The sequence below is a fragment of the Heteronotia binoei genome, chromosome 9, assembly GCF_032191835.1.
Source record: "Heteronotia binoei isolate CCM8104 ecotype False Entrance Well chromosome 9, APGP_CSIRO_Hbin_v1, whole genome shotgun sequence".
Classification (NCBI taxonomy): Eukaryota; Metazoa; Chordata; class Lepidosauria; order Squamata; family Gekkonidae; genus Heteronotia; species Heteronotia binoei.
The window spans coordinates 86545773-86567669 of record NC_083231.1 but is presented as its reverse complement, the minus strand read 5'-3'; the positions used below and the strand labels follow the sequence as shown (position 1 = coordinate 86567669).

General features: G+C 41.7%; 1 protein-coding gene across 1 annotated transcript in view; it reads left to right on the top strand.

Moving 5' to 3' along the window:
- The first annotated feature begins 3901 nt into the window (after positions 1-3901).
- The window catches only part of ENPEP (glutamyl aminopeptidase), a 74356-nt gene continuing 56360 nt past the window's right edge, over positions 3902-21897 (top strand). Inside the window, exons 1-3 of the mRNA XM_060246927.1 lie at positions 3902-4786; positions 18560-18701; positions 21177-21308. Coding sequence (XP_060102910.1) covers positions 4173-4786; positions 18560-18701; positions 21177-21308 — 888 coding nt within the window. The 5' untranslated portion in view covers positions 3902-4172. The remainder of the gene's footprint in view (positions 4787-18559; positions 18702-21176; positions 21309-21897) is intronic.

Here is a 21897-nt window from a genome sequence, read left to right as displayed (position 1 = left end):
TCGGTGCGATAGCGGATGTAGACACCATCGTCATCATCTAGATCTACTGCGGCTTTTTGAAGCATCATGCTAAAGAAGATCGTAAAGAGAGTTGGCGCGAGAACGCAGCCTTGCTTTACACCTGTGCCTATTGGGAAGGGCTCCGAGAGGTCGTTGCAGTGTCTGACTTGGCCTCGCTGGTCTTCATGTAGCTGGATGATCATGCTGAGGAACCTTGGGGGACATCCTAAACGTTCCAAGATTTGCCACAGGCCTTTCCTGCTAACGGTATCGAAAGCTTTGGTAAGGTCGACAAAAGTCACATATAGACCCTTGTTCTGTTCCCTGCATTCTCTTGGAGCTGCCTGAGAACAAATACCATGTCGGTGGTGCTCCTGTTAGCTCTGAAGCCGCACTGGCTCTCTGGGAGGAGTTCTTCTGCAATGGTGGGCACCAGTCTGTTCAGGAGTATTCTGGCAAGGATTTTGCCTGCGATGGAGAGCAGGGTTATCCCCCAGTAGTTGGAGCAGTCTGACTTTTCCCCTTTGTTCTTGTGTAGAGTGATGATGATTGCATCGCGAAAGTCCTATTAAAGTCCTTAACCCCTGTTACCTGTGCAAAAAAGCCTTCCTGAACAACTCAGCTTTGCATAGTTTGAAGAAAGCAGGAGCCTTCCTGATTTCCTTGGGCAGGACATTTCATGAGGTCTACCCACTCCGTGCCACTGTATTAGTAACCAGGCCTCCAGAGGACAGGTCTACTCATCCCAGTCAACTATATTGGTAGCCTGGCCTCCAGAAAACATGTTTCCTCACCTTTTTCCACTATATTGGTAGACCTGGCCTCTGGAAAACAGGCCTACCACTTACCCACAATGTTAGTTCACTATGTTGGTAACCGGGACTCCAAAGAACAGGTCTATCCACCTCTTTCCATTATATTGGTAGACCTGATTTTCAGAGAACATTGTCTAATCACCCTTTCCATTATATTGGGAGACCTGGCCTCTGGAGAACAGGTCTACCCAACTCAGGCCACTATATTGGACCATCACCCTGTGCTGAGTCTTAGAAAACATGACCAGTACTTTTTTGGGGGGGGACTTTTGCTGTCTACTTTGTTTTTGTTTATTTTTCTTTAAGTGAAATATGACAACCACCGTCACAAGTCAAGTATAACAGAGGAAGAACAATCACTGTCAGAACCCTGCCTAATCTAAGAAACAGGAAGTTGCTGAAATGTTATCAACCTGTCCAAACTATTTATTCAATTATTTATATCCCACTTTACACTGTGACTCAAGGCAGCTTACAAATCATACTGAAAAGCATAATAGGGATGTGTGAAAAAATCAGGCATAACAGAGGAGGAACACTTTACTGTCAGAACCCTGTGTAACCTAACAAACAGGAAGTTGCTTAACTGTTATCAACCTTCCCAAATTATTTATTTATTCAAATATTTATATTCCAGAAAGAGGGTGTAGAAAAGGTTCTCCCTCTGTGGTAGGGGGTAGTTTTCAAAGTATTTTGTGGGGGTAGTTTTTGATTAAACTTGGGATGTAATGTTGACTTTCTTGCCCAGATTCTTTGTGGATATTTCATTTGATTATGTAACTGTTTATCCCAGAATATTTTTAAACCCCTTTCTTTTGGAAAGTATGGAATGATATGTTTGTGGATTTGTTCTAGCCCCTTCCTTTCCCCCCTTAGTTTGTACGCAAGTCTGGAGTTGTTTCCTCTTTCTTTTTGACAGATTCCAGATACTTCAGGGAAAGAGGGAGTAGTATGGAGTAGATTCCAACACATTCTGTAGAGGAAACTTTCTGATCAAACTTGATATGTTATGGTGACCTTCTCTACCTTGGTTCTTTGTTGATATTGCCCTTGACTGTAAAAGTTTTTTTATTTTGAATGAATTTTACCGTTAATATTTATTCCACATCCCAGAACACTTTGACTTTTCATTCCTCTCCCCTTTTTATGGAGCGATATGTATATTACAGGTTCTAAATAAATTTTATATTTTTTAAAAAATATTTGTATTCCACTTTTCCCTGTGACTCAAGGCAGTTTACAAATCATACTGAAAAAAAGAATAGGGGTGTGAAAAAAACTGATTTTTTCCCCAGCTCCATTGTAGCCTATGGGGCCATTATAATAGCCTATGAGGATCATTAGACTACCACCATATTGTTGTTTTAATTAATCGTACATTGTTTAACTAATGATGTTTGTGGTTTTAATTATATATTGTTTTATGTATTTATGTTATAATCCACCCTGAGTGTGCCATGGCAGGATGAGCGGAATAGAAATCCCAGTAATAAATAAATAAATAAATAATGAAATAATAGTCAATGGGCCCCATAAGCTATAATAGAGAATTTATCTGGGGTTTGGGCGGTCCTGCTTTTTGAGATAGAGGCACCACGCTGCAGCATAGCTGCTGGAGTCCAATTCTATGGGCCCCAAGAAGGAGTTGCCCCCATCCTCCATTGTTTCCAAATGCCTTATGGACTGAAGCAGAAATCCCTGAGCTGCATGTTAAAATTCTGTGCAGCAGCACCCCCTAGCACAGTTTAAAGGGAACTGTGGTAGTCTCTAACAGCAGCCATTTGAGTCTGAGCCATGAGGACTGATTTAAACCAGTTGAAGGGACATCCCTGATATGCATTTCTGCTTCCATCCACCTCAATAGGATGGCATGATGATTTACTGTATCAGAAGATGTCGGTAGACCCAGTAAAAACAACAAAATAGCATGGGTTTTGTCTATATTCAAGCAGATGAATATAGAGAAAGCAGGAGTAGCAGTTAAGGATACCAACCTCAAGGTGGAATCTGGGGTTCTTCTAGAGTTATAACTGCTTTTCAGACTATTGAGATCAGTTCCCCTGGAGAAAATGGACAGTTCTGGGAGTGGACTCTATGACATCACATCCCCACTACACTCCTCTCCTTATTCAAACTCTGCCCTCTCTAGATCTGTAGGAATTTCACCAAAAGGAGCTGGCAATTCTAGCAGGAGTGCCTCTGCATCCCCACAGAGTGTCACTGGCTGTGACCAAAGACACTAAATAATGTACTTTCAACCCACTTGCAATGCACTTTCCAACTGGATTGTACTGTGTGAACTGGCAAAATCCAGTTGGAAAGTGCATTGAAAGTGCAGCATTTAGTGTGCGTGATTGCAGCCATAGATTCAGACAAGGATCATATGCATGATGACTGGGGCAGTCCCACGATACTCAGCTCTTGTGAGTTACACAGACTGAACTCCATGTAATCTGCTTCTGAATGGAGATGCTTCAGGTTAAGCTTTCAGAAATGTAATATGAGGCTGTTTCAAACCCAGCTGGGCATTCTGCTCCTCTTGTAACACACAAAACAGCTCACACAAATCACTCAGACTCTCAGAGATTACATTTGGCTCTGTATGTACACAAAGAACCAGTGTTTACAGTCTTCAGCAAAATGGCCAAGTGTTCTTTCTATAACCACATGGAAAAAGAGAGCAAATAAGAAAAAAGGAGGGGGGAACCCCCCTTCCATAACTTAGAGAGGGCAAACCCCAATAGAATGAGATGTGTGGATTTCAAGGGGGGGCAATAAACATGAACAAGGAGATTTCCTTGCACAAATGTCTGAGGCAGAAGTTCAAGGAAGCAAACCTTGCTGGTAAATGAAACAGACAGTAAAGCAAAGAGGCAGTGACAAAGGTTGAGGTTTCCGAGCAGTTACACTTTTCTGTCTATGATCTGTCTTTTGGAAAGCTGCTGACTGAGCCTTGGCATTTGATCATATCCAACTGCTGATTAACACGGCACTGTTTTATATTTAACTCTGACCAGAGCAGGAGGAGTTGGGGGTGGGGTTGCTTGGTTTATAAGGCATGTAGCAGCAGCAGCTACAATGTTCTTCTGTGTTAATTTCCTCTGCCTTTCCTCCCTAGCTGCATTCTTTTTGAGCAGTCACTTTCCTTTGGTTAAAACCAAATGTTATTTTTTAATCAATTGAGTGTCTCCTAGGGAGGTAAGGTGGGAGGAGGGAGAGAGAGGGGAGGAGTCAGTGAGAGAGGAAAGAGATACAAATCTTAAAGTATAAAACGGAGCTTGCTGAACCAGTACTTTAAAAAATTCAAAAGTGGCAGAGTGAGACTTTTTGCTTTAACTGTGGGTCTGGGGAACAGAGATGCAAAGAATGGATTTTGAAGATAAGTCACCCAAAAAGTACTGCATGAAGAAAAAACATGTGGCCATCATCTGTGGTGTGGTCATTGCTGTTGGTCTAATTTTGGGACTTGCACTAGGACTGAGCAGACCAAAGGACTGCCATGTTTCTGACGACGGTGGGCAGGTGACAACAGGACCACCCATAAGCCCTGCACCAGAAGACAGAGACCCTTGCCCTGCCCAGAATGATGACAGTGGAGACTGGAGAAATTTCAGATTACCCCTGTACATTAATCCACTTCATTATGACTTGGAGCTGATGCCAGAGATGGAAGCAGATCGTTACACTGGAAATGTCACTATCTCCATCCAGTTGAAAGAACAGACCAGGCACTTGTGGCTTCACCTCCGAGAGACTAAGATCACAGAAATGCCCCTGCTCATGAAGTCCTCTGGTGAATCAATTACTCTAAAGCAATGTTTTGAGTACAAACCACAGGAATATATAGTGATAGAAGCAGCAGAAGAACTCCTTCCTAACACTTATCTCCTGACAATGAAGTTCCAAGGCCATTTGAATGGTTCTCTGGTTGGATTTTACAGAACAACTTACATCGAGAATGGAATGACTAAGTAAATCTCTTTTTTACAACATATTAATACTACTTCTCTATTTCTCATTACTCAAAATTTCTCTCTGCCTCTGTCTCATCTTACTTTTTTCTGTGTTTCCATAAAACTGTGTACTTTATATGAACTTAGAGGATATTTAAGTGTTATGGCAACGACGTGGTGAGCAGATGGTTCTGCTCATTCTGGATTTGGGGGAACATTTGAACTTCTGTGAACCAGCGTGCCCCATGTGTACAGAATCCAAAAGTTATAAAACCAGTAGATATGACTTGTGCAGTGGCAATCTCAATCTGCATTTTTGTCATGTGTCTATCTGTCTATATTGTTGGATTTTTGCCAACAAGTCACAGCTGACTTATGGTGACCCTGTTTTCTAGGCAAGAGATACTCAATAGTGGTTTGCCATTGCCTGCCTTTGCATCAAGTCCCTGGTATTTCTTGGAGGTGGTCTCCCATTCAAATACTAGCCATGGTTGACCCTACTTAGCTTCTGAGATCTGATGAGGTCAGGCTAGCCTGGGCTATCCAGGTCAGAGTGTCTACACTTGGCACTAATTAGATGGCTAGTAACGTAATTTTCTTTTAAGTGAAGGCCATGAGCTCCCTATAAAACCAACTAGCTGGAGTCATTCTAGCAATCCAATTTAAATATAGTTATTTAGAACAATGGGCTCCATCCCATGTGTCTATTCCCAATACTTTTTTTCCTGGGGAAATGCTGCAGAATGGGGTTCCAGAACCTCAAAAATGTTTAAAAGTTCATGAGGGGCACCCATGTGTTTCTTCTTCATTTCCCTTTTGAGAGTTCTGGTATCTCTTTTTCCAGGGGAAAAAAGCCCTGTCTATTCCACAAATGGAATCACTTTTACCAGGCACAAGTGGCCATCTCCACCACAGTAGCATCTTCCGGCATTATCAATGGGCAGCTTTTCCACTGACCAAAAGTGCAGCCATTGTGGGCAACAGATCTGTGGGATGGGCCAGTAAGCAGAATTAATTTGATGTACTCAATTTTGGCTTCTCTTTTAATTTAACATGCAGCAGTTTCTATTAATAGAATGATACCATACTTTTAGAATTTGGAAACTTCTGGTCTGTAAGGTGCTGGGAAAGGAAAGGGTTGTAAGTTAAGGCAGGGATGAGTAACTTCTTCAGGCCAGGGGGCTGCCTCTTTCCTAGCAATGGTGTCATCTTTCCCCCTTTCCTCCAAAAAGGCAGATTGGCTGGGAAGAGTCTGGCCCCACCTTGTAAAGAAGGCTGGCTTAGGGCTCTGTGTAGCTTTTTGCATTATTACAAAAGACAATTCTCTACAACGTGGTATGGTATTTCACAACTATTATTTAGATACCCATAACCCTGTATTAATGCCTACATTTATTAGCTTACTTATGATGGACCTTGTTGAGTTTCAATGTCATTCACTTTATAGAAATACCGTAGCCTAGTATTGCAGCTCAATATTGCTGTGCTGCCTAAATCTTAGCACCAGCCCTTCCCCAACCTTAACCAAAGCAACACCAGTGATAACTTTTGCTAGCCTAACAACACATTAAAGTGTCTGGAGAAAATCTTGACCATCTTTCCCCCATCTGGTCTGAATAATGTGCGGGCAGGTCTGAAATTTGGAGGAGGAAGGACTGTGAGTTGAGAGCTGGAAGGGGTGTGTGTATGTTCTTTCATTTTTTTTTTGTTATCAGTGCCAAAAGAGCACTCAACACAGCCTAATCCAGTGTCGTTTTCTTAGCCTGTATTTAAGTTGACAAGAGATATATGGATTTCCTGATGCTGGTGTTGTATAAGAAGCTTCCAAATGATAGTGTTTATCTTCATAACACTCTGTAAATATATATTTGGCAGCTCTCTTTTTATGGCAAAAAAGCACATAAAAGAGACTCAAAGCTAAGTAGCAAGACTGCTGGTTTGCATCATCCCTCCCCCTTGGAACTGCAATTGTGGGGAGGGCAGTGGGTTGGGATTTCCAACAAAGGATTTTCAGTGCCCTCAACAAATGAAAATTGACAGAGTGTTTTGAGGGATGCAATAACAATTAAACAAGGTACAAAAGTTACAATGTAGATATACCTGTAGATGAGTAACTATCAAGGGAATCCATTGATGAAGCTTCATTCAATAAGCCATAATATTATTTTCTGTATCCAAGGAAGTGGAACTGAAATCCTTTGTGGATGATATGATAACCAGAGATACTTAATGAGCAAAAGGAGAAGGTGGCAAGGATCCTAGCCATTGGCTGTAGCTGTTGGTCATATGGATATTGCCTGCAGGGAGCCTATAGATCAGGGGTCCCCAACCTGTTTGACCCTGCAGGCACTTTGGAACCCTTGAGCTGGAGAGTCGGCAGCTGCCAAAGCAACATTTTTAAAACCTGCACAGTAAATCAAATCTTCAATGATCAGTCAGAAGCTCTGCTGGGCAAAAGCCCCTCATGGCCTAACCCACTTTCTAAGAAAAAAATTTGGTGAGCACCATAAAAGGTTTGGCAGGAGCCATGGCACCCATGGCTATCTTGTCAGGGACGTCTGTCATGTGTATATAAGCTTCAAGACAGATTGTGTATATGTGCATACAGCTGTAGGGCCATGGTCAGCTTTCCTTCCACGATGGGGCTTTAAAAATTTGAAGGGGAAATCTGGCTTTCTTTAGAACATATCAGAAACTTCTATAAACCAGTTTCCATATTGCATGCACATTTAAGGACTTATGATGAACTGTTAGGATCAGAAATGAATAAGCTGAGTTAGAACAGTACCTAAAAAAGTTCTAAAACACTGACCTCTTTAAAACGAACACTTCCTTGAGTATGTCAGAACTTCTTGAAGTAATTTAACATCCTTTAAACACCTGTCATACTTACTAGATAAAGGAATAGGGTTGCCAGGTCCAGCTCAGGAAATAGCTGGGACTTTGGGGGTGGAGCCAGGAGCAAGGCTGTGATTGATTGAATTCCAAAGGGAGTTCTGGCCATCACATTTAAAGGAACCACACACCTTTTAAATGCCATCTATTGGAAATAACGGAGGATGGAGGCTGCTTCTTTATGGGGTTATATAATTAGACTGCCTGGTCCAATCTTTTTGAAACTTGGGAGCTTTTTTGAGGAGAGCCACCAAATGCTATGCTGAAAATGTGGTGCTCCTACCTGAAAAAAACAGCTCCCTCAGAACCATGGCCAGTGTGTAGGAGTAGGCCAGGTAGGCAGCCCCATCCCCACTCACCCCGGCTAGCATGGCTCTGAGGTGTTCGGAGGAGCTCCAAATGCCTCAGAGCTGAGCAAACATGACACACACCCCTGCCCAGCACCTTTTGGATCTGAAGGGAACTGAGCGGGATGTGCATGAGAGCCTGTTTTCTCAGCCCTGAGACATTTGGAACTTAAATGCCTCAGAGCTGAGAAAACATGCCTTTGCCCAGCCCTTTCCAGGTTCTCTGTGCCACCTCTTTCACCTGCCTGGGACCTTCGGAAAACAGCCTTGGAGCAGGGCAGAGATGCCCCTTTCTTCTTCTTTTCTCCACTACCCAATGTTGTCATCTTCTTTTCTCCATTCCCCAAACACCACCTTCTCCAAGATCCCTCCCTCAAATCTTCAAGAATTTCCCACTGGGAACCCTATGAGTTTTAGCTGGTAGCAAATATTTTTTGAAACCGTCTTCATTAGTGCCTTCAACTTGTCCACCAAATGCTGCATGAGATGCAATTCAGAAATATTACAGGGACTCGCTGGTGTCAAAAATCGAAGTATAAATTACTTCCTGAGTTAAAAACTTCTGTTCCTCTTGGATTAATCTCAGTTCACAGTCCTCTGAAGTTTGTGCTTAGAGACCTTAACAACATTTGAGAGTCAGGAGGGTGTATTACTAGGCAGCAGAAGAGGAGGCATCCCTGCTTCATAGAAAATCTGTTGAGGAGGTGGCAACTATATATAGACAGGCAAAGAGATAATTGGGGTGAGGGAAAAGAGGAAAAACAAGCAGGCCATTATTTGAGCTCTGTCTCCTTGTTCAAAAGACTGTTCAAGACTACTTAGCACAAATTAGTTATCCTTTTAAGCACTTTGTAACCACTCAGACTAGATGGGTCAAGACGATGAAAAAGCTGAGGGTGGGGGTTCCCCATAATTTAAGTATATGTGAATGGGTGAAATGAAGCATATTGTGACAGATATTTCAGATTAAATAGTAGAGAATAAAACTGAGTGACCACTAGCCCGGTTCTTTGTAGAGGACAATCTGGCAAGCAAACAGAAATCCCTCAAAAAAACCATCCAGGTTTAAATATCTAATATATTAAAAAGATCAAATTATAAAAAAGAAAAAAATCCCTCATTAAACTGATCTCTAAAGTACAGAGATCAGTTCCCCTCGAGGAGGAGGTGGTAGCTTCAGAGGTGAAACTCTATAGTATATCTCAGATTGTAGCTGAAATCCCTACCCAATTTTGCCCATCCACAGGCACTGCCCTCAACTACCCAGGAATTTCTTAGACCAGAGTTGGCAGTTCTAAAATAATGAGGCCCTAGAATTAATCACAGACTATCCACATGCTTAGGGCTGCCAGACCCCCCCTCCCATGGAGGTGGGGGTCCCCTACTGACAGGTCCCACCTCCCCATTCACCAATCAGTTGGCCAGTGGGGAGAACTTACCTTGAAAAACAGGGAGATCCATGCAACACGCAGTGACACATCTACATAACTGCCCATGACCTGGAAGTGATGTTATTACATCTGGGACATCAGGGTAATACTCCAGTATTCAGGCAAAAACTCTATGGTAGAAGCCAAATTTACTATAGATTTTTTGCCCAAATTCCAGGTCACATCACTTCTGGGTCACATGAGCAGTAATGTAGACACATCACTATATGTTGGATGGGCCTCCTACTCCCAGAAAGTCCACCCCCTTTGCTACCAATTGCCAGGAGAGGTCTGGCAACATGGTCCAGCGACTACTTTTGCTTCCACATAAATTGGTGCAGTTGTATCCTGTGATTCTTCTTCCAGCTCAAACATTACATTTTGTAACCTCTCATCTTAGTGAATCAATGAAGAACATTCCCAAAAGTAACCACTGATTTTCTCCCATTCTGCAAGCAAGTTTTGTTTTACTATACAATCTGTGTATTTGACCAAAAAAAGTGTATTGATACTTCAGTCATATTTTATTTTGGTAACAACAGCTGGATTTAGTCACAGCTGCATGTACTCAGATTATATTTACCCATGTCTCCCTTCTGGATCTTATTTTGAGGCCTAATACCAACTGCAAAGATGGAACAAGCCTTGAAGGAAAGACAGTTTTATCCTAAATGTACATAGTATGTTCTGAAAACCTATAATATTTCATCTTTATTGGTACTTGCGCAATGCAAAGAAAGAAAAAAAGAAAGCATGCCCTAGAATTCTCTTGTTTCCACCTTTAAGAAGTGCAGAGAGAACTTGCCAGTGGGCATAATTCAATTGGAGAGCTATGCAAAGACCCTTCTGTATGGTTTCCATTTATTTTCTTGGGGCTTTTCCATCCACCACAAAATAAGCAGGAACAGATGTATTATCCCATTATAAGTAATCCAAAATGTGCTTTCTCACTGGCAGTGTGACACAAGGATAGACAAACCTCCAAACAGGATTTTTAAAACAATAGTTTAAAAATTATTTCTCTGTAGGCCAAGGTTAATATAAACTTTGAATATCATGTAACTCCTTGAAGAGGAGAGATGAACACCAAATAACTATAGATAAATTATACTAAGAATTGTTTGATTCATTTAACAGAGGTGACTGATTCTGATGCCCCCTCCATAATTGAGAACAATGTGACCCTAGGTAGACTTAGCCCTACTAAGTCCATGGAAGTCAATGTGTTTAGAAGGGTATACTTCTGCTTTGGATTACACTTCAGAGAATTTAGACCATTTGATAACGGACATATTTTAAAAATATTGTATAAATAGAACATGAACTGAGCAAGATTATGGAAACAATAGTCCCGATAGGATGGTTTACTGTTTGAACGCAGAATTCATAAACCACATTTCTACAGATGCTTGTTTATCTGCTGTCTTTAACCCAGATAAGACCATTTTTACATATCTAAATAACTTTTGCTAGCATCCTCTTGGACATGGAATTTTGTCCAATCTTCAATTTTGTGTACAGTGTGTACAATATTTACAGTGTTCTGTACAATGATCATGCTGCAGAGATCATGAAAAGATCAATTCCCTGGGTTGCTTTCAACTACTCTGTTCATTTACTGTTATTTCATGTTACTCCATTCCATATTACTCCAGCTGAAAGTGTTGGAGTATTTCCAGCCAATCTCCTCTCTTGCATTCTTAGACAAGGTGTTTGAGTAGGTGGTTTCTCAGCTCTAGGGTTCTTGGAAGAGGTTTGTTTTCTGGACCCATTTCCATCCGGCTTCAGGCTGCAGTTTGAAACAGATGCTGTCAGCATCTTGGTTGATGACCTCTAGTGGGAACTAGATGGGAAATGTGACCCTGCTAGTTCTGCTGCATCTCTCAGTGAGCACTGAAGGTTACTGACCAAAGTATTCCACTGAGCCTACTGGGACTCGGGTGGGGGGCACCATGTTACAGTGGTTTAAGTCCAATCTGGGGAGGCATTGTCAGGGTGGGGGATTCCTGCTGCACCCATGGATGCTGAGTTGTGGTGTTCTGCAGGGTTCAATCCTATCCCTCATGCTTTTTAAGATCTAAGTGAAGCCAGGCAGTTTGGGGTGTAGTGTAACTAACATGCAGTTGATACCCAACTCTGTCTTTCTTTCCCATCTAAATCCAAGGCTGTTGTTGATGTTCTGACTGGTGCTTGGAATCAGTAATGGGCTGGATGAGGGTGAACAAGTTGAAGCTTGATCCCAAAAATGTTTAACGTGGGGTTATAATCCCCTTAAAAAGCCATATTCACATCTTGGGAGTTGTATTCAACCCAGAAGACACCATATGGTTGGTATGGCTCAGAATGCTTTTGCCCAGCTTTGGCTGGTGCATCAACTGTGTCTGTTCCTGAGTAAGTCAGATCTAGAAACAGTGATAATTCCTTAATTACCTCTAGATTGGACTATATCAATGTGCCTTACTTGAAACTACCCTTTGAACAACCTTCAAGGCTTTGAACATTCTTCAAGCCCCAAGAGGCTGCTGCAACTAGTGCAAAATGCTATGACTAGACTGCTGATCAGGGCCAGCTATTGGGAACATGTGACCCTGACATTCCAGCAATCACACTAACTACCAATCCACTCCAGAGCCCAATTCAAGTTGGGTTTGATCTTTAAAATCCTATATGGCTTGAGACCAGGGTATCTGAAGGAACATGTTCTCTCATATGTTCCTGCCCAGGAATTAAGATCATAGGAAGAGGCCCACTATATCCTATTGCAGATATTTTGCTCTTTTTTTACTGGACAGAATAAGAACATAAGAAAGAAGCCATGTTAGATCAGGCCAATGGCCCATCCAGTCCAACACTCTGTGTCACACAGTGGCCAAATTTTTTTATATATATATATATAGCCACTGATGGACCTCTGCTCCATATTTTTATCTAACCCCCTCTTGAAGGTGGCTATGCTTGTGGCCGCCACCACCTCCTGTGGCAGTGAATTCCACATGTTAATCACCCTTTGGGTGAAGAAGTACTTCCTTTTATCCGTTTTAACCTGTCTGCTCAGCAATTTCATCGAATGCCCAATTTCATCGAGTTCTTGTATTGTGAGAAAGGGAGAAAAGTACTTCTTTCTCTACTTTCTCCATCCCATGCATTATCTTGTGAACCTCTATCATGTCACCCCGCAGTCGACGTTTCTCCAAGCTAAAGAGCCCCAAGCGTTTCAACCTTTCTTCACAGGGAAAGTGTTCCAGCCCTTTAATCATTCTAGTTGCCCTTTTCTGGACTTTCTCCAATGCTATATTTTTCCAATAACTTTTTGTTGCACTCTCCCTATATTTGGTATGTTTTTATCAGCAGCTCCTTGTTTCTCCCCAAATACCTTTGCTTCCTACCATTGTTTTCCCACACTGACAGCCAGTGTGTTTCAGTAGTCAAAGACACAGACTAATTTCGCACTAGGGCTTGTTCCGGTGGAGAGCCCTTTTGCCCCCGTCGCTTCTCTGCATTTTTGCACAAGCTGCCACAGAGCTGCGAGTTGGCGCACCACTTGTAAAAGGATCTTGCTTGCTATGGGAAAGCAGTGCGCCCGCTCTCAGCTCTGCAACAGTTTGTGCAAAAATAGAGAGAAATCTAGGAGCAAAAGGGCTCTCCACCCAGAAGAAGCCTAGTGTGAAATCGGTCACAGAATAAGACTGGAGAGAGCTAGATCTGAATTAATTCCCAGCCAAGAAGCTCACTAGGTGGCCTTAGGTCAGTGATTCTCTGCCAGGGCCAAACTACATGTTATGCTTTCCTGGGTTGATCCCCAGGTCTGGTTGACAAACATGGTCTGGGAGCTCTGTATGTCCTGTGCATGCAAGGATGTGATTCAGATTGGGACTATAAGGAGTTAAACCTTCCTCCCCAGACCAGTTTTGCAAACTTGGGGAGATGCTGTTTGCCCACTATAGTACATGTTAAGCTCATCAGCAGAAGCTTACATTTCCCCCAGGGCAAGTAGGAGCTCTCTGGGCCATTTCAACTTGAGAAAATCACGCTGTAGGGTAGGCTTAAGTCCATGCATACCATACTTTAAATCTGAATTCCTACATGTCTGTGACTTGAGACTGAAGCACAGAGCTCCGAGACTTCATTTGCTGACTGGATCTGGAGGCGGACCTAGGAAAGTTGCAACATGCAGTTAGGCACTCAGCATAACCCAGTGCACAGGGTTGTTGTGAGGATAAAATGAGGAAACGAGAAACCATGTATTGAGCTCCTGGATGGAAGTGTGGGATAAAAGTGGGACAGATATTTTTGTAACGTAAGTATCTATTTATTAAGTTGCTTTTCAGATTTCCTGTTGTTCATTAAAGGTTATATTCTAGCTGGGGGGATTGTATTTGTGTGTGTGTTTCTGCACCTGGAATTCATGGTGACTTCTGGTGACTGACCCCTAGTGGAGGCCTGAAGGATATTCAGAGAGGTGACTGAATAAAGCCCTGCCCCTATCCTCCTAACTGCCAGTATTCCAAGGAGGTCTCCCATCCAAGTACTTGCAAGAGTGGACCCTGCTTAGCTTCCAAGATCTGACAATACTGGGCTTTCCAGATCAGGGCATATTCTTGCTGTTTTGTTTGTTAAGATGAGCCCCCCTTTTAGTATCTTTTACAACTGGCCCATGCAACCTATGATTAAACAACTGAACACAACCCACGCCCAGGCATTCTAGCTTGCCAAGGGTTTAACAGCACTCCTATTTTTACAGTTCCTGGTAGGCAGGAAAAACAAGACAGTTACTGAGCCTCTGGTAAACCACTTTACATGGCTGCTTGGCAGTGTGGGCAAATCCCAAATTGTACAAACCTGTTGCGTAATAATTTCACACAAATCTGCTTATCTACTGACATTTTCCTCTTGAATTGCTTAGGTGATCTGGGCAGGAGCAATACCACCTGATAGTTGAGAAGTAGGGTTGCCACCTCTGGGTTGGGAAATCCCTGGAGATTTGGGGGTAGAGTCTGGGCAGGGCAGCAGGATATAAACCCATATTGTCTATCCTTCAAAGCAGCCCTTTCCTCCAGGTCTGTATAGTCTGGGGGTGAGTTGTAGTTCTAGGTGATCTCCATGTCCCACCTTGGTAATTCTGTTTCATCACCTGTGGTGCCTTTTGTCAGCTTTGGCTCTTCCTTGAAAGGGTGTTCTGAGCACAGTGATTTATAATAATAATTTTTAATTTATATCCCGCCCTCCCCGCCAAAGCAGGCTCATTTATACTCTGATCACACTCAGGTTAGATTACTGTAATGTGCTCTGTGTAGGGCTGCCTTTGAAAACTGTTCAGAATGATCTGTTGGTCCAAAATGCTAGGCTAGAGTCAGGCATTGGATATAGGGATGATGTTGAAAGATTTACAGTGGCTGTCCATCTGTTTCTGGGCACAGTTCAGACTTCTGGTTCTTACCTATAAGACCCTTAATGACTTGGTCCCAGGGTACTTGAAGGATCACCTCCTCCCATGTTGCCCAGCCTGTCAGCTGGGATCCTGATCTCAAGCCCTGTTCTTTGTGTCCCCGACTGCAGAGGTAAGATGTGGGTGCAACCAAAGATGGAGGCTTTTTTTTTTAGTGGTGGCACCTTGCCTTTTGGAATGTCCTCTCCTTTGAGGTACACCTGGCAGCTACCTTTCTTTTAGGTGTGCCCCAAAGCATATCCCTGTGCCCAAGCTTTTAACTAAGGATATTTTCAGCTGTTTATATTCTGCAGAATCTTTTATCCGTATCATTTGAGACGGTCCCATTTTATGTGCTTTTATGCCTGGCTTGCTCATAGTGGAGCTTTTAAATATTACGTTTTTATTACTGAGCTGGGTTGTTTCATTGTGCTTTCATTATTAGTTTTTATAGGATATTTGATTTTGCTTTGTTGTTGTGAGCTTAAAACAGGTTGGGATAGATTATGGAAACATTTTCTAAATAAATAAATAAGAATGTCATAGGAAGCCTGTCTGTGTAGCTTGAAACATTTCTCTGAGAAAGTGCCTTCTGAAGATCCCTTCCCAGCAGGAGGGGAATTGCACTGGTTTCTCCTTCTTCAGAGAGTCATGAGTACCTGTTGCTTTAACAGCAATTAATCTACCCTTACCTTATTCCCAAACCTAATTCCATGCCTAGTAACTACACACTATGGGCCAAGTACTGACATGGTTAATATCTTGTTCAAGCTAACCTGCGTGTTCTGCTTCATGCAGAAGTAACTCACATGGCTGTTGAGGATCAAGGCAATCTGAGCCAGTAGGCAAGTGGGGCAGCTGCCCTGGCCCAACCACCCATGGCCCTTTTACTCCTGACAGGGGAAAGAAAATAAGAACAACAACAGCAGGTTCCTGCTGGTTGTGCCTGTTCCATTCAGGGCCCAGACAATCAATTCCGTGACAGCAGCCACTTGGGCCTGCCCCATGTGAAGCGAGGGCCACACCTTACTTGGCAATGGTTCTGGGGCCCCTTCCTGAACTTTTGACCAGGTTTCCAGAATTATTAAAAGCACCCCAACTGAGGATAAAGTGGAAGATAAGAGAATAATATTACAAGGTACTTTGAGTACCATTAGAGAGAAAAGAGGAATGTAAATCTTTTAAAATAAATGGAAAAATAAGGATCTGGAACACCCAGGTTCAAATCAACACTCTGCCATGGAAGCTCACTAGGTTATTTTGGGCTGGTCATTCTCCCTTAGCCTAACTTACCTCACAGGATGGTTGTTGTGAGAAGGGGAGGATAACACTGTAAGCGGCTTTGGGCTCCCAGTTTAGAAAAAAGCAGTTTATAAATAAATAATTTTGCTAACATAGAAACAAGGATAGACTACAGCTAAGAAGGCCTGAAGGGAAGACAAGACCGAAGAACTGATGAAAAGGTTTCAACAAAGCAGTGGATAAAAATGAAGACTCTCGAGGAATTGCGATAGGGAGGGCATGGAGTTCAAAGGCACCTGGAAAACAAAGATACAACTGATACTCATTTACTAATTCAAATTTATGTCCACACCATTTGGTTGGCATCTCACTACCATACAGTAAAACAACAGTAACCCAAACTTATTCATATCTCCTTGGTCAGATTTCTAGATGCTATTAACAGTTCTTTATCACTAGCTAAACAATGAAGCACTGTAGGAAAAAGTCAAGGACACTGAAACACTGACTAATCAGCTGTCCAGATAACTTATAGATCTTCAAGAATGCTACAGGCTATGATCTCCAGTATTCAGTTACTTTTTGCTTCCTTTCTTTTTGAGAGAATAACCACTCTTACATAGCTCAAGGTATTTGCAGACGTGGGCTTGGAAAACAGCCAGCACATTAAATTAATTGAAGAGACAACTTAGATGTGCTGACCCGTCAATCAAATAGCAAGCATGCTCCATCACAGACTGCTGAGCTGATATGAAGAGCTTAATTTGATTTAGGAAGCAGAATTTTTAATGTGAACACTGACAACAAGTTTAATGACATCATGTTCCTTAGCCATTTATTTCCAGTGCAAGTGAAATATTCAGGTACTAGCTGCTTAAGGTGGATACCCCAATGCACTTCCATTTTCCTGTCAATATTCCAAACCACTCATGAAGCAGAATATAATTGCAATGAAAGGCAGGTGTGCAAAATTATCAGAGGATGATTAATGAATGTGCAGTAATGTAACTAGCTTTTGACAAACTGCTTAAAGCCATCCATCCCCCATAAAAGACATACATTGTACACTTGAAGCCTTTTGGTAGTGTCCTGCAAAGAGTATAAGGTGGGGTCAAGTATCAGGGATTTACCTGGTTATTGAACAAGGTCAAGTCACCTGACCCAATAGTCATGCTGTGAATATGAACTGAATGGAATTTTACAGCTTTGTACATGAGTTGAAGCAGCTAGAAGATTACTTTAGCACATAGCTGCAGCACAGCTGTATTCACATTTACCTTGTCACCATAAAGTTGCTCAAAATGAGTTTATGGGATAAACAGCAAATTGGGAGGATGACCAAGGACAAGCTATGGTTAACTGGTAAAGCATCTACTTGACATGCAGAAGATTCCTGGTCCAATCCCCAGCATCTCCAATTGAATGCATCAGAGAGTAGGTGACATGAAAGATCTCTGACCTTGGAGAGCGACTGCCAGTCTGAATAGGCAATACTGATCTTGACAGACCAGAGGCCTGATGCAGTATAAGGTAGCCTCATGTGCATTTGCAAAGTACTCATATAACTATTAACATATACATGAAATATGCATGGATCCAAATTCATATGCTCAACAAGCTGGTGTACTTGTGTGAACTGGTGCTGGGGTCCATCTATTCAATCAGTACATTTACAAATAATCTACATTGTCATCTCCTTGAGGACAACATAGTTGTTTCACTCCAAGCCAAGCTCAGACCACCTGTTTTAGTTGCATGCCAGTGGTTGAAAAACCACTGTTTTTGTTGCATGCTAGTGGTTGAAAAAAACAAACACCCCAGGTAGTTAGCAAGTACTTGACAAAACCCATCCCAAGATTGTCAGGCTATGCTCAGTTTGGTGGGTACCATCTATGATGGTCAACCTTGTCTTTGTTTTTTAAAATATTACCATATAATGCTTAATAGTATCTCTTTTGCAAATGTTCCCTTTAGATTGTTCATGTTGCTCTTATGAGTTGGATTTTCCCTTCACTGTATTTATTTTAGATAAAGCATTTGTTTTATTGGCTTCAGGTGATCTAATTATGTACTAATATTTGGTCATATTAGGAGCCCCTTGTCGCAGAGTGGTAAAGCTGCAGTACTGCAGTCTGAGCTCTCTGCTCATGACCTGAGTTCGATCCCAGCAGAAGCTGGGTTCAGGTAGCCGGCTCAGGTTGACTCAGCCTTCCATGTTTCTGAGGTCGGTAAAATGAGTACCCAGCTTGCTGGGGGGAAAGTGTAGATGACAGGGGAAGGCAATGGCAAACCACCCCATAAAAAAGTGTGCCATGAAAACGTTGTGATGCGTCGTCACCCCAGAGTCGGAAACAACTTGTGCTTGCACAGGGAACTACCTTTTTTTGGGGGGGGGGGTCATATTACCTGTTTGAGAACAATCGTTTGATGCAACCTTTCATTGTTTCAAAAGGAGCATAGCAGCTACTGATCATGAGCCCACAGATGCCCGGAAATCATTTCCTTGCTTTGATGAACCTAACAAAAAGGCAACCTACAATATATCCATAGTACATGAAGATACCTATCAAGCTCTGTCAAACATGCCAGTGGAGGTATGTGCACTCTTACCATTTCTGTCTGTGTCTTTGTGTATGAGAGAAATGCAACCTGGTAGCAGCTGTTCTGGAGCCCTGTCTCAGCTGCAGCTGCCCCCTGGGCTGCACCATTCCCCAGGCAGGGCTTGATGAAATGACTGGCTCCCCCTGGCTGCCAAACTCTATTATTTAACCTAGAGCCTGCAGCCATGTCCTGCCTCTTTGGGGCACATCCTGGGGGGAGGGGGTGCAGCTGCCAGTTTGTCTCAGCATTGCCCCTGCAAGTCCAAGCTTGGTCTCATTGCTGGACACAGTGATCAGTGAATCACTTGTTCTGGACCAGTCCTTTAATGTCCCCAAAAGCTTTAATGGGAATTCTCTAAGAATACTCTCCAGTACAAGGATTTACTCTATCAGAGTTTGATGGGCAATAGGAACAAATATGTTGCCATTGTGCAATATATTCCTCTTTGCCCACTCACAGAGGAGGGTGTCAAAACCCAACAAGTTCATGGTTCAGAATGGGCTATTTTTAGCAGCTCTGTTGCAAATTCAAAGTCTTCTGTGGAAGTCACTGGCATCAGTTCTCTTACTCTAGGATTTGCAGTGGGGGGGAAATCATATGGACCTCAGCCATAAGAAGTTTCTATAAATAGCCTAATTGAACGTCAAAGCCACATAACTTGGAATGAATGGTTTTCAAAATTTCTCAGTGGATAATTTTTAAAAAGTTAATTCTAGCCACCCAAACTGCTGGCTAGAGATATTATTTCCCAAGACTCACATAAACATCAGTTCAGTGCAAAGTTCAGGGAACTAAGTATTCATGTTAAAAAAGAAAAAAGAGATTCAGTACACAAAATCATACCTTATCTATATATTTTATAATATTGTCATGGTGCTGATGTCCTGCTGTTTACTGTATGGGGGGGAGCCACAATCCAGAACAATGTACATAACCATAATTCAGCACAATTTATGCAGCCACAATTCAGCACATAGTTAATTCTCATTTATTTCAGTGGGATTTAAGTGCACAGAACTATGCACTGATTAATTTGGACTGCCCATCTCTGCCCAAGGTTCCATTAATCTGCCACTTCTTTACTTTTTAGTGAATACTCCCACTATTTTCCTCTACACTGTGGTAACTAGCATCACCTCAACAATATATCTCAGACATTCTTACCACATTTTCCCAGTATTGACCAAAGGAAGGGTAACTGTCTAGACTTTTAAAAAACATGAAACCACAGCTGATCACACTTGTGCAGAGTGTATGATGAAGTGCTATCCAAGAATCCAGGTGCCGGCTGATGCATCAATTTACAGAAGCTGACACATTATCAGTGGCAGATGCAATGAAAACCAGTGTGATGGAGTGGCTGGAGTGTTGGACTAAGAGCTAAGAGGTCTGGGTTGAAATCCACACATCACCACAGAGCTCCCGAGATCACCTTGGGACAGTCTTTCTCTCAGCTTAACCTACATCATAGAGTTGTTCTAAGGATACAATAAAGAAGGTGGAGACATGTATATTGCTCAAAGCTCATTGCAGGAAGCGTTAGCTCAACATGTAATAATAATAATATACATTAAATGAACTATCAAGACAAACCAATAAATGATATCACTTAGGTATCATGGCTTCATGAAGTGCACAGGACATCCAAAATGTTTGTATTTTATGAGAATCACAAATATACTAGATTATATAGTATATATCATACAGGTTTGTTTTATGTTATGTATTATAGCAGTGACAAACAAGTATGTAATATTTCCAAGGAAGGCTGATAGAAAGCATATATGCACAGGTACAAAATGTTAATTCATCATAAATATATCTGAAATTTTAATTTACTAACTTGCATATTCACTTATATATACACATACATATAGTGAGAAGCAGAATCTTAGATATAGTAAGCATGTGGTCCCTGTTTTCAGATAATTTAAGTGTTGCCACTTCCCCCCCCCCCCCCAAAAAAAATAAGGATGGCAAATATTTTGAGCAAAATTACACTGATAAATAGTCTGACAAGAAACCTTTATTAAATAGCCATTTATCAGTCTGCAAACGGAGGGTTTATTTTTGACCATGCTAGCCAATTTCATTTCAACAATAAATGCTGTGAAAGAAATCTTATACCCATTCATTCCTCAAAAATAAAATACCTTCCATGAGAGTAAAATTATCCTTCCACACCACATATTATACATTCTTGGCTTGTAAATTTATAGAAGGAGAATGTTATCTGTGTGGGTTTTGTCCCCTTTCTAAAGTTAGAACCTGAAACTAACCTGAACTGGAAAATACAGAGAGCATCACAAAAGAAAAGCCACATTGCATAAATATAGCAAAACAAACAAACAAAACCTTTCATGCAAAACACATAGAAATAATGAAAAGAGAATTCATTCTATAGCAGGCAATTTCTTGTAAATTGTGTACCATTGATAATTATTTTGCTTTGTTCATATCTTCTTTAGCGTACAGTATCATTGGGCAATGGTTTGAATCGGACTATATTTGAAAAAACAGTTAACATGAGCACTTACTTGGTGTGCTGGGCTGTGCACCAGTTTAGCTACACAGAAAGAACATCAGCCAGAGGAATCCCTGTAAGTCTTATAAGTTTGAATACACTTCTTCAGCTGATTACTACAAACTTTTTTATTTGCAAAGTGAAAACAAAAGAGTTGTTCTCATTACATAGCTTAGGGTTATTTTCTGGTATTGGTATTTTGCAGAATATTCTAATAATCTGGCTACAGTCACTTTTATATGGATCTGTTTTAGTGATAATATTGTAAACCACTTGAGACAGATATTGCAAAAGTGGGATACAAATTCTAAAACCTAAATAAATTACTAGCTTACTTCAAAAGCAATGGGATTTGAGTTAGCACATATACATACTTCATTTTAACAGTATGAATGCTGTTTTGAGGAAAAGTCTTGCCCCCTATGGAAAACTTTGGGTTGTAGCCAGTGGGGATGGGCACAGCTCTTATTGGCTACCTGTGTAAAGACATTTTCCACTCACTCTTTCCCTCTCTTGGAGTAGCTTTTGAAGGTTAAAGAAACATTACAAAAAATAAAGTACCACAAAAATATTTGATCCAAAAGCACGCGGAGGGAGAGATAGAGAAAGAGAGAGCTGGGTGGGGTGGGGTTTCCAAATTTTTCTCATCCTCCCACAGTCCCTCT